A 14059-nucleotide genomic window follows, 5' to 3' on the forward strand; every position below is an offset into this window, starting at 1 on the left:
ATCATCTTTATTAAAATTTTTAACTGGATTAATGGATTATTAATTTCGAACTGATAGTCTTGTATCTTTTTCTTCAGCTTTGAATTTATATTTTATATAACTAATGGTTTACAGATCATTTAAACAAGTATATGTATACCTTTAAAATTATATTTGACACATACAGTTTTCATTCTGTCATTTTACTTTCAATTCGACTTGTCTTATCTTAAGTATTTAAAATGCATTAATATTTAATATCACTATTTTTATTAGATTTAGCAATAAACTAAAAATCATGGTCATCATACGTGCAAAAACGGAAAATATTTCATATAAAAAATATATATATATATCATATATAACACCTATACATCCTTTTGCGTGATGTAATCGTAATACGAAAAAAGGAATGATAACCCCAAGAGAGGGTGTCACAGTGTCAGCTACGGTGAAAAATTTGCCAATTAAAAAAATCTCATTTCTCCCAGTAACGAGGGGCGGCGTGCAATTAATGTCAGCGGCGAAAATGATTTATGGGGTGAGGTGGGAGAGATGCAGGTTGTAGGAGAGAGGCTAGCTTATCATAAATTAATGAATTATCAGTACTCGATATGGGGAGCATAAGGGAGGAAGAAACGCGCGCGTGGTACGTCAATATGGTATTTGAAATATTCATCGATGCACTCCGATGTACAAGAAATTTTCTCTAAGGCGTATTTATATCACGTAAAACTTTTATGTATGACGGTAAAATTCTTTGGGTTGACAACACCGATGAAAAAGATAGCGTCAAGACGTGTGCTTACAGTAGTTATAAATGGGAGGACCCATCAGCAGTTGTTGAGAAACGCCATCAAAGTCTATAGTACTCCTTAAAAATTGATAAATAACTCAATTTTATGTAACCATAGATCGTGCAACTTCTAATATTTTTAATTAATTGCTAAAATGACAAGAATATCAATTATAAAATAACTAAAATGATATTAGAATACATGATCACCAGCGAATTACATATGTATATATATATATATATATATGTATGGCTTATGACTCACAATACGAACTGGTATGTTTATGTCCACTGTCAAGAACTACGTCGATGTTCCGCGATTCTCCTCGACGCGTTCTTTAACCTCTATTCATTTCACTGTCTTTTTCTCGTATACGTCCTTTTCTTCCTCGTCTTCACGCTTGCATACTTTCTTGTTCTCAATCGCTGTTCTTTCGCTACCTTTGTCTCATACTTCAACAAAGAGATCGTGCATTCTCTTTTCCACTTAGAATCTATTAAGTCTATTAAGAACCGCATTGAAATGAGATTCAAATCAAGGTTAGGTGTGAATTAAACCGTGCGACATAAAGGAGTGGAATTTAATTGCGAAGACATTGTGCAGTCGTCAATGTTCTCGTCACCTAAATTTTTTTAATCAATGTGCTTATCAGTATTTTTTAATAAGTATCATTTGCTATTGTTGGTATTATATTATTCTATAGCTATACTTCAGTTTGTATTGTACCATATAAATAAAGAAAGCATATATAATCATTTAAATAGTAAGTAATTGTCGTTAATAACAGTATAAAAATATTAAATTTTCCAAAGACTTTCAAAAATCAATTATAACGAAGATTAGTTATGAACAATAGCCTTGTAACAATCGTATAATTGTCACAATGGTTTATTTCCGCAGATTTATCGACGTATTATCAAGCACCATTCATGAAACTCAAAGTCTTCTTAACGAAGCATTTCAGTCGAGAATTGTTATTTTATTTGCGAAATTATTGAAATCGTTCTGGCTTTATATTATATAAATGAAAGATAAATACACGTGTCGAATATCATATTTCCCCGGAAAATCGTCGATGATTTAAACGTTATCCCGTGTTCCTACATCGTCGACTGTAGCTGCTTACGGGAAACGTAATTCGCTAATCAACCTGTAGTCGCCGCCACTATCGCCAACATGGCCACGTGCTAGACGTGTTTACGTGAACTGCGTCATCTTTCGTATTTTTCTTGTTCATATACCAAAGTGTTAGCTGTGAGATTACAGTGTTGGGTATCGGGTATAGTCATATGATGCGCGTGTGGTGACTAGCAGTCATTAACGTGCTCCTCGTGGGCATGGCGGGTGTGGACGTGTCTGTATCACGGTGCACCTGCAACGTCAAGGATTTGACTACCTGTTCCGCTGTCAATCAGGATTCACCCACGAGTAGAGCCGTAAGAAATTATAGACCACATGGGAGCCTCGCCAGGTTACTTTATGATAAGCAGAAGGCGGATGAACAACTCGAAGCGTACGACAAAACCCAGGTAAATATTAACGTAAATAGGTTACATTTCCTTTTCAATCCCCTGCATACATATCTGTACCCAACCCGCGCGTACTCCGTTCTTCGTATCGCCGCCTGAGGTCACGTCAGTGGCCTCAGGACCGTAGATACGTTATAGTGCTTCCAGCTAAAATAACACAACTATATTACATTTTTATTTAACCGATTTTCCAAACATTACTACAACTGTTATATTAATTTTACAATGAATTCACTTTCAATGTGTATATATATATATATATTTCAACATTGTAAGGGAAATTCATGTTATCGCTTCACGTGACGAATTTGGCCGTTTCAAATTCGATACAGGCTTAATCGTGCTATATTGAAAAGTAAGATTTGTTTAGTGGGTCAGATAAGATAGCAAAATTTGGACTGCAACTGATTCGCGCGTTTATTTTCGTATTATTTGATGGATAACTAGAGATATGTTCGGTGTCGACCTTAGTCGCGTTTAATTAAAATAACGTCGAGGAGAAATTTCTTTTTCCGTGAATGAAGGATCTCTTGAATCTGGTCTTGGTAAATTCCGAGTGGCGCACGGGCCAGCAGGGTAATTGGGTTGTCGGGGGAGGAAGTAGCCACTAAGGCGAAAGCAAGGGGGAGGGAGCGAGGAGAGCAGTAATAATTAGTACAATTACCGCACAAGGCCAACCACTGACTGCCCTCTCATTCCGCGAACGACGCTACTCAAGAGTCAAGAGCATGCTCAGTAATTACAGGATAATTACGTTCTCGATATTCCTGAAACATCTTCAAACGCCAGTCCCGAACACCGTCCAGAGCGTCTTGCCTCGTTCTATTTATAATTATATCTTTATGGTTGCCTTCAATTCAACTCTTCTCAAAGTCACGAGCGATCATGCCGAGACCGTTGATCGCGTTAAATCTATGAAAACGATCGCAAGACAAAAGTCTGCCAACTTGGAAGCTACTAACAGCGCTAGTTGCTAGTTGCACAACTTCAAACGTTCAATCTATTAATACCGACAACAGCGTGTGATGGTTCGCGTTTCGATTCGTCGTTACTCATGCTACGTGATTACAAGGAACGTTGAAAATAATGGTGTAGTTCGGAAGAAATAGATTTTTAATTTTACCATAAAGTAAGATTAAAACGTAAAATTCGCTTTTGCGAGAAAAATTGAACTTGGAAATGCAAGAAACTAAGACGACGAAAGCATAAAATTCCTGTGACCGATAGTGGTTGCTTTTGAAATATTTTGAAATTAGCAGTTACGTGTTATGTTTAACGTCCTGTTAGATTCTTTAACGAGACTGTGATAAGCAATATTTATTTGTAATAGATGTATACTCGGTATTATCGTCAGTTCAATGATATTGTATATTAATTAGTTAAATTTAAATGACGAGGTATTGTTCAATTAATCGCTTGAATTCTTCAAAATTTGCAAACAGACACATATTTTATGTAATCTAAGCCTGGAAGCAGAACGCAGAACTTAAATACACGTTCAATTCTTCCTACAAAATTGAGCAGATTTTTCCCTAGTATCGTCTCAAACGAATTTACAAATTTCACATGAAAGCAACGTCTCGAAGAGTCTTCGCCTACCATTCTTCGCTTTGAACTTATTCTCAGCTTCGAACATGCCTTTGTACAACAATCTCGAACGCGTCCTTTACGTCAATATCGTTTCACACGAGAAACGAAAACGAGAAAAAAAGAAACATACCTCTTTACGTTTTCCATTACGTAGCTAGCATAGGTTGGAAATCCGCAGAAAGTCGACTGGCGCGTCCGATCGCGTATTTATTCATCTAGCGGAAGAAAGAAGCTTTTATCGGTGTTTGCGAGAACCTTTCGCGTGCGACAGAGAGCAAATCGATTCGGAGGGCCGCTCGCTCGAGCAGGTGCTCGCAGGAAAAGGGAAGAATCCCATTCGGTCGCGTGAAACGAGAAATTTGAAATTCGTGCGGAGGGACGCCCCCGCGAGATTTGCCTCAACCCCCTGCCGACCGAAATCGAGGCGAGACGTCGCTTCACCTTCTCTCTCTCTCTCTCTCTCTCTCCCGACCCTTTCCCCTCTCCTTGCGTAGCACTAGGTAGTTCTCTGTGCCTGCCATCGCCTAATATCCCTGAGCAGTCTGAAAACTTTACTCTCAGACCGAGTGGCGTGGATGCGTCGACCCGGTGGTGTTTTAAGGTTTTTAAAAGACTGGCGGCGCCGTTCGTTTCCTCGCGGATCCTCCTCTAAGGAAAGAGATGGAAAAATAGAGAGAAAGAGGGTCGCGTGGAACGCTGCTTTGAAATATTAAGTAACTGATGGATGAGACTCCTGAGGGGAAGAAAGAGAAAACTCCTGCAACCGAGACAACTACCACCGAAAGACGTTTCCGTTCTTTTACACCCCGTAGCCTAAACAACGTGTCCCATTTCTTAGGAATTTTAACTCGTCCTCGGTGCTGTCGCCGACCAGTTCACGGCAGCTTGCGAAACACGCGTATCTCGAGCTCGCTCGTAATAATAACAGCCATGCTCGTGATAATAATGTTTATTACCTTCGTGAAGTGTGGCAAAGAGAAGTCCTGATTGCGAGCAACTTCGGCGAGGCTAATGACGATTCGCTTTGACCATGTTAAATAGAATTTCTCTGTTTGCTTGATGAGACCCAACTGGTAACTACGAGACGCCATTTTAAGTTTAACCCCTTTACGTTTGCGGTGCGTCGCGACGTCGTCGCGAATGCAAGTACATCATTTGGTGTATTATGGATGAAATATTTAACGAATTACACGAATGAAATTGCATGGCCAAGTATGTCGTTCGTGGCCCAGGAGACTTTATAGTAGCTACTGTACAAGTATATGTATCTACTTACGCGGTATTATAGTTGTGTGAATGTGAATTAGAAATCAAGGTATCTTGAAAGATATTTCGTAATAATTTATATCGGACATTTGGGCAATTATGAATATGGATTTTGAGGTTATTAAAAATTTTGAATCAGCGAAAGAGGTTATGCTTACGCAACATAAGATGATACGTTGCAAGAATGTAAATATTATGTACGATCTGAGAGGAAGATGTTATTTTTGAACGCCAAACGCGAAGAGTATATTTTCCAAAGACTGTCTTTTCTTTTTCTTAAGGTTCGTGTTATAATGATATGTTTTGAAGTAGATGCGAATTTAAACGGAATTGTGTTATGGCCAGTTAAATTTAACTATGACGTGTACCATAATAGTCAAGTATCCGAAGAACGATTGCTATTTACGTCCTTTACGTTATCAGTGAAACGTTACTTCGCGAATATTATTTGCAAATGTATTTCAATGGATTTTTTAGAACGTAATATCGTAATTACGATACTACCGTAATTTAAAAAAGATACTTTTAGATTACTCTTCGGGAATATATTTGTCCGTCGTATTATTCATGATCGTTCGTCGCGTGCTGCATTAAGAATTCTAACAGTAACTCGTCTCTTACGTCAAACTGTAATAATATTTTCTTGTCGTGACATGCAACGTAACAGGGTTTAAAGGCTAGCTATGTCGGACAATTTTTAATACGAGAAGACGCGAGTGAGAAGTAATATTCGACTTCTAAGTGGATCGAAACACACGTGCCTATTACATATAACGTACATATAACAAAGTCTAAAAGTTTAATAAAATCGTTTATTTAAATTAATTAACAACCAACGAATACTACATTGTATCGTAGTGCGTGTTGCAATAGCTCGCTTCGATGTTATCTCTGACGTAATCGGATACCGTACGACAGCCGAAAAAATCAAAACAAACACGAGTGACAATTTACAAAAAAAGTGAACGGTCGAGCGATTCGTCATCTCCGTCCAAATATCATAAAAACCCGTAAACGACAAAAATAGCTATACATAACGTATACACGAGCGCGTATTCATAAGACTTCGAAACGTTCTTCGAGATAAATCTCACATACGATAAATACACAGATACACAGGGCATATACGTACATACGTACATACTTAGCAACGGAGAATAGCACGTGACACGCATGGCTCAGACTAAATAACGACAATGTAAATAATATCGAGCCGCGATAGTTGTTACGCGACGCAGTAGCAGAGCACGGTGCAACGAACGAATCTAGAGAGGAACAAAGACGAGTATACCGTGCGTTATCGTTCGCGTGAGATGGTATTGTTTCGAGAAAGGAGCAACCAACGATGAATGCGACTATCGTTCATGAACATAAAGCGAGATCTAGGATCTCTCGCGGCACTTTCACGGTGAAGAATCGCGAAAGATGTTGTCAGGACCGCGATAAATCCGTATGGTCGGTGGATCTTCGTTTATCAAGTCGTATAATCGCGGGCGTGCGTCGTGTGCGCGAGCATGCGTGCGCAGTGGATCCGCCAGCCGAAAAACTGATTTCTGCAGCGTAGATCGACGCTCGATCGACCGAACAAGTCGTATTTATGTCTTTATTCGTACGCAGGATACCGGTTTCCACCGTGAACGCCGATCCATTCGGCAGAATTCTTGTTCGCCGTACACGATACGCTTTGTCGCCGAACTTCTTGCGCACGAGACGCGAGTTGCCGATGCGAGGGGGCCGGTGCCGCCGACCGATTTGAAAGTCGCGGGGCAAAAAAAGGCACGGTTCCAAGACGAGACTCGATAAAACGAAGGATTTCATTAGGCCCGTCCCTCCCGGCTCTTTCGGTATTTCGCATTTTTGCTGATTTCTTCCGCGCCGGCTTTTCGTCCAGCATAGACCGTGAAAAAGCAACGAGCGATAAGGGACGTTAGCCTGGCATACTTTTCTTTTTTCGTTCTTACTAGAGATTTCTTTTGCATTTGCTACGCTTTGTAACAACGTCGGTGAACCTTTGGCTTTAACTCGAATCGTTGATTTTTGGGAATTAACGACGTACAAGCTTTGGCTCTCGATCTCCAGCTACTCATCGAAGTTGAGTTAATAAAACAATTGTATAAATTATTCGATGGCGAATGTACCTTTCTGTCAAGCAGTTTCGCGTTCTTTTTTATCTAAACATCGTTGTTATAAAATTACAGAAGATTAAATGCTCCTCGATCACTAAGAATCGTTAATGCATCGTATCGAGCCAATAAAAAGTTTCTGCTTGTAACTCTATGCACGTACGATAACTATCAGGCACTCGTTATTGTGCGACGTTGGTGCCATTGCGAACAGGAATCAATTAGCAAAAAATATCATGTAAACCGGATCGGATCCTGTGATTCGGGATCTACCAGCAGGCCCGCCTGTACCGCCTTCGTCCTGGTCAATTCAAGTTTTATTAACACTTCGTAAGGTGTATCATTTCAACCACTCGTGTCTCTGAAATTGTCGACCAGACACTTTACGTTTCACAAGCAATAACAACAAGTTGCTATTATCTCGTGAAAGTAGATCAAAATTGACGTGATAGGTATATTTCGGATTCTGCACGAGTATACCGAATGTCTCAACGTAAGTGACGTTTAAATCGGTATTCGATCTGGTAATTTCGTGAAGTAAGGATAGATTCAAAGAAATTTTTTCTGATTCTCCAGGGTCAACTTTGACGAATGCCTTTGACGAGAAAAGAAATTACACGCAACTTGTCTTTATTTAAACGTAATTTAATATGTTAAATTGAATCATAGGTAAATAAAAGATATCAAATAAAACGTTCAAAACGTGCCATCCTATTTGTAAGGCGATAGGAAACTTGGAATATATTTTTACTCGCGCGAATCCATAAAATAATAATGATCAGAATTTTATTTGCTCGTGTCAAAGGAACGTTACGATCGACCGTCGTTTTCTTTCATTCTTTTAATTCGAAATTTGAAAATCACTGAAACCTCGATCGACAGTATCGAAACAAATAAATAAATGAAATCAAGTTTGAAGGATGCATAACTTGCAGGTAACTTGGCGTGGTAAAAGATCAAACAACCATAACTAATATCTGTTTGACTGTAAAAATAAAAAGACACAGGTATCTACTCGAGCACTCGTTACCTTTGAGGAGAATTCGTTATCAACTTCGGTACTTGCTTATCTTTTTACTACCAGGAAAGTGTAATCCTCTCGATCACAGATAAAAGAAAAAATTCAATCTTTGCAACCTTTCGACACGCTAAAATCTGATTAGTCGCGATAATCATCTCGGTATCAAGAGAAACAGCGTTTCGTTCTCAGGTTCGCATCTGCGAAACTATTAAACAACCACATGCGCGGTTCTACGTGCAGCGATAGAGATTCTGGTCTAGCGAAGCCCGCGGGACTAAGATCAAGATCGAAAAGCAACATTTCGGATCCTCCTCTCGTTAGCGTGGCAGCTTCGACCGATAAACGTAGAGGAGATTCATCGCTACGAAGGCTCAGAGTGAAATAGTTGGTAATACGAAATAGTTGGTAAAACGAAATTGCCGCGCGCAAGGTGTTATCCTTCGCGACAAGCTAAATTAGCGAGTGTACGGAAGATTTTCGCGCGCACCGTATACTTATCGTGGCTTCGACAAAAGCATCGCGATATCGTTCCTCTCAAAGAACAAAGAAGTAAAGGAAAGGAAAAGCAAGGGGCAGGGGGAAAAAAGTTAAAAAGCAAGAGAAAAAGAAGAACGAGTAAAATAAATATCAACGGCTTACGAACGGCTCGTGGATATCGCGAAGAAAAGGAAGAGATATTATGGATGTACGAGAGAATACGATAGTCCTTTCCGTACGTGAACACGGACCTATCGATGAAGCGAAGCGAGGGAAGAAGAAGAAGGCTGTCATAAAAGTCGTGGAAAACGTTGGAAAGCCTGTTGAAAAAAGCCGAGAAAGGGGACGATGAGACGGTCGAGCCGCACACATCGTAATTTGCAAGTTATTTTACGCGGCTATACGGATCGGATAACGAAGCCGCGGGACGGACACAGATCGTTATCGGCTCGTTCTCGAAATATTCCTCTGGGGCACCACCGGTAAGTCGAGGAACGTACAGAGAGTAGATACGTAACCAGAGAGTGCTCTTCCAGCCGTTTCACGCATGATCGATCGCGTCTCGCGCCAACCAAAGGGACTCCAAACGATTATATCGGTTCCATCCGTGTGGGTCTACGTACTTGCTTATACAGGGTGTTTCAGAAAGTTGTGCCAAACTTGAAAAGTACGTACACAGCGCTCGCGAAACGTTGCGTCCAAACGTTGATCCAAATATCATTAGTCTCGATGTCGTGAGACTTTCTCATCGGTGAGATTATTATCTGCCGTATGTCGTACGTTTGAAATTTCATTAGCGCCGTAAAGAGACGCGACTGTCGCGATTATATCGGTCAAATTTCAAATCTGAAAATGCACATCGTACGTAGTACCTATCTATAGGAAACGTTTGCTTGGCACGTAAAAAATTGGTACGCGTAGCGTTTGTGCGAATAGCTGTCTCAAACGTATAAATAAAGCTTCCTTTTATAGAGAGTCTTTGGTCGACTAGACGAATACCGCGTGCTTCTGAAGTTTGGCATCGACTTTCTGGAACATCCTATACGTACAGCTACGTATACGTCCGCATGATGCGCCGTCTGATAACGATCCGATTCATTTTGCATCATCGCGGATAGCACTTACAAATAATTTCGAATCGACCATGTTCGAGAACGATCGTTCGCGAAATAGTTATAGCTGTTTCCTGAGCGGGAAGACTATGTCCAAGAAGATAGTTGATTGCGATTGGTTTAGCTACCAGTTCGGTCGTGGCCTGGTCGGAGCTGGCTTAAAACGTTGCAAGATACGTACTTGTTTATCGAAGAGTATTAGAAATTTATTTAGCCGGACTAGATGTCGAGGAATAGATATTATTATTTAGTTTGTACTAGATTTTATTTGTAGTTGTAAATGTCTATTATATGATTATACGTTTATTATATGATTATACAGTCGCATAGTTAATTTATATATATGTACCTATATATGTGGAATTATATAAAATTGTACGCGGAGATCACAAGCGAACAACGCGATAAAAGTCGTACTTTATAGCGGAGAAATCGTAGAATTCAATATGCTATCGACTAATTTCCGTGTTACCAAAACTGTCTTCTTATTTGCTTTTAAAAATACCGTGCACGTTTTATGTATTTTTGCTTCTTTAAATTTTCTCTAATTGCACGAATATTCGCAGCCTATTAGCTTCGTTGGATCTTTGGAAAATTCCATAGGCTTGTCGCTACGTCGTTACGTGGATACGAGGCGACACGCATAAAAGCATAAAGACAAGTAGTTGTTGGATTTATTTTCGCGAACGTACGAAAATTTTCGATGTAGAGTCGTCGTTATCGCAGATCATGTCGGCAGCCTGGAGGATTTAGGAAACTCGAATTGCCTCTCTTCTCGCGCAAACGAACTGATATTCTAGGCGCGGCCAGCTTCGTTAGTCGATCGTCGATCTCGATGAAAACTCCTCACGGTTAGTTACACCGACGCTTTCTGCACACCGCTGCTTTTCCAATCAACACTCCCCACCCGAAATGTTCACGCTGTGAATCTTCTAAAAAGGGGCACCATCTCTGCATTCTGCCCTTGCGCAATTTTGTTCGATACTCTCCCAAGGAAAGAGAGAAAATTAATTGGAATTTTTCCTGATACTTGCTGTTTTTCAATAATACATAGAAAAGATAATTAGTCTTTATTATTATTAGGTAAAACCTAACGAATGGAATATTTCTTGATTTTCTGATTTTTATGTCGCTCGATGACTACCGATGACTCGTCGTTCGAATAGGTGGTGCGAGGATGTGTTTACCGCTTAATCTGTTAATTGCGGAGTTTAGTTTCAAAAATCCTTTACGGGCTGCGCAGATAAAATGAAGCAACGACGAGTGTACACGTCGATCTCAGGGCAAATGGTCCTATTATAAATTTTACGAAAAATAAAGCGAAACGACGGAGGAAACAATTAACAATTCATCGTTGAAAAATGGTATTGTTATTAAAGACTTGAAAATTGCGAAAAAGTAATAAAGTAAAGCGCACAAAACGACTTGGGGAGTAACCGACGCATCGAGGAAAATAATCGAATCGATTTATAAAAAGCAATAATATCATACAGAGCATGATCGAATGATCAAACTTTCATTTTTCAAACTTTTTTTGTCTTAAATAAAATACATGATAGTTTTACTGGAAGTATAAAGAAAACATACCACTGAACGTCATTTACGTTTTTACTAAAATTGTGAGTTTCTATAGTAAATGGTAATTTTTTATTTCGAACGACAAGTACACGCGTTGAACTCGATTAACTAGTTGAAAGTGGACAGCAAATTTAACAAGTTCTGTGCAAAGCAGAATAACTAATTGCCATGGAATGGAAAAGGATACGAAATTTCTTATCGCAAGCCAGCTGCGCAACGATAAACGACAAACGACGTATTCCGTTTGAAAAGGTTGTCGCAACAGCTCGATCTCGCTCGCCGAGTCTCGGACCGCGGTTCGACGAAGAAGAAAGGAGCATCGGAAGGATCGATCGATTCGAAAATCCGTAGCATTTGCATCGGCGCGGTTAATCTCGGGGACGTGGCACTCGGTCGTCGCCGGTGAAATCGCGAGACAGGTTCAGAAACTTGGAAAGATGGCGTCGATTCTCTCCCACGGCGCCAATATAACGCCTGCTTGGCTCGCGCCCGCCACCGCTGCCGCCTCCGGTATAACATAATGGCACAGGAAGAGAATGCGTTTGACTCGCGATCCAACACGACCCTGGAATTCGAAGAGTTCCACGTACGAGCGACCAAACATCCCCAGTATTCTTCGCGGAAAGCATAAACTGCTCGACGAGCGTTGTTTATCGTTCACAGTTTACCTACGCCAGGTTTACGCGTGCTTCGGGCCCCCTCTCCATCTCTGAATACTGGAGAGATTTTCAGAAAAAGAAACCCGAGGAAACACTTGCTTCGTTGAGAGAAACGAATATGTTGCGATACAACGATATTACACGCATAAACACAAATACTCTTACACAGACACCTACACAGGCATTTGAACAGGACGCTTACACAGGTCATAATCGTTACTGTATACTCATTACTGTGGGGTTCAAAATATTTAAGGGATCATGGGTCACTACCTACGTCTAGTCTGAGAGTAACTGGCCAACTGTCGACAATTGTTGGAATACAACGATATTTCACGCATAAGCACAAATACCCTTACACAGACATCCACACAGGCATTTGAACAGGATGCTTACACAGGTCATACTCGTTATTGTATAGAGAGTGGGGTTCAAAATATTCAAGGGATTCTTCTTCAATTCTTCCATACGTTGTTAATTATATCACTAGCTTATATACATCAGGTTCTGTTTAATAAACATCACTGAATATTATTTCATAAATAATAAACATCGTGTCTTCCACAGATTATTAATCTTAACTTCAATATTAAATTCTAACAATTCATAAATTCTTTACCTGCATACTTTGTTGATTATACCATATCACTCGCTTATATGCATTTGGTTCTGTAGTTCTGTTTAATAAATACCACTGGATATTATTTTAACATAAACATCGTGTCTTCCACAGATTATTAATCTTAACTTCAAGATTAAATTCTAACAACAATCCATAAATTCTTTACCTGCATACTTTGTTGATTATACCATATCACTCGCTTATATGCATTTGGTTCTGTAGTTCTGTTTAATAAATACCACTGGATATTATTTTAACATAAACATCGTGTCTTCCACAGATTATTAATCTTAACTTCAAGATTAAATTCTAACAACAATCCATAAATTCTTTACCTGCATACTTTGTTGATTATACCATATCACTCGCTTATATGCATTTGGTTCTGTAGTTCTGTTTAATAAATACCACTGGATATTATTTTAACATAAACATCGTGTCTTCCACAGATTATTAATCTTAACTTCAAGATTAAATTCTAACAACAATCCATAAATTCTTTACCTGCATATTTTGTTGATTATACCATATCAGTCGCTTATATGCATTTGGTTCTGTAGTTCTGTTTAATAAATACCACTGGATATTATTTTAACATAAACATCGTGTCTTCCACAGATTATTATATCTTAACTTTATGATTAAATTCTAAGATTAAATACTATGTATATATCGCGATATCGTAATGGTTGAGAGAGTGAGAAAGGAAATAGAGATTCAAGATCTCGCGATTCGATTTACGCTTGGCAAAATTCCATTTTATTGGACGAATGCCGGATAGCTGCAGGCAGAGACGATATATGTACGTGTATCGCGCTCTTCTTAACTCTTCTCTATGTTAATTAACTTGTTAGTAATCCGTCGACGAAAGAAAGTTTGCGGAAAATCGTACGGACGAGCAATTGGAAGTCAAATAAAGTTACGTTAAGCGAAAACTTTTCTATCGATAGACGTTGAACGACTGATCTTAGTATCGAGGTAACGTTGGAACGAGCAAGCTGTAGGTAAGTAGGACAGTCAAAAATGTCGTAACCTTGAAATACTCCCATTGACGAGGAATAGTAGGTACGGTGCCACGGGTTATACGGCGAAGTTTACGTTTCGCAAGTTCTCCTATGCACTGCAGCGTACCGCCATAAACAGGCACATAACCATTCGGGACGAAGCGTGTTGAACACGAGTCTCGCGCGATGAGGCGCACAGATCTCATAGACTCGAACCGTGACGCGAAACTGCTCTTTCTTTCTTAGCTTAATATACTGATTATCAAGCACGTTTGTCGCATTGCTTTTTATTTTCATCCTTT

The 14059-nt window shown here is 39.6% G+C and overlaps 1 protein-coding gene across 5 annotated transcripts in view; it reads left to right on the top strand.

The window, feature by feature from the left end:
• Positions 1–1931: 1931 nt before the first annotated feature.
• LOC139994532 (protein-L-histidine N-pros-methyltransferase) overlaps positions 1932–14059 on the top strand; it is a 42533-nt gene continuing 30405 nt past the window's right edge. For 3 of the 5 annotated variants that reach the window (XR_011801662.1, XR_011801663.1, XM_072017302.1), the window contains exon 1: positions 1933–2305. Coding sequence is in view for 2 of the 5 variants with exons in the window: in XM_072017302.1 (XP_071873403.1) it covers positions 2114–2305 (192 nt within the window). In the remaining 3 variants the exon portion in view is untranslated. Of the gene's footprint in view, positions 2306–14059 lie in introns of all 5 variants that reach the window. The other 2 variants (XR_011801661.1, XM_072017301.1) reach the window with 1 other exon arrangement.

This window comes from Bombus fervidus, chromosome 14, assembly GCF_041682495.2.
Source record: "Bombus fervidus isolate BK054 chromosome 14, iyBomFerv1, whole genome shotgun sequence".
Taxonomy (NCBI): Eukaryota; Metazoa; Arthropoda; class Insecta; order Hymenoptera; family Apidae; genus Bombus; species Bombus fervidus.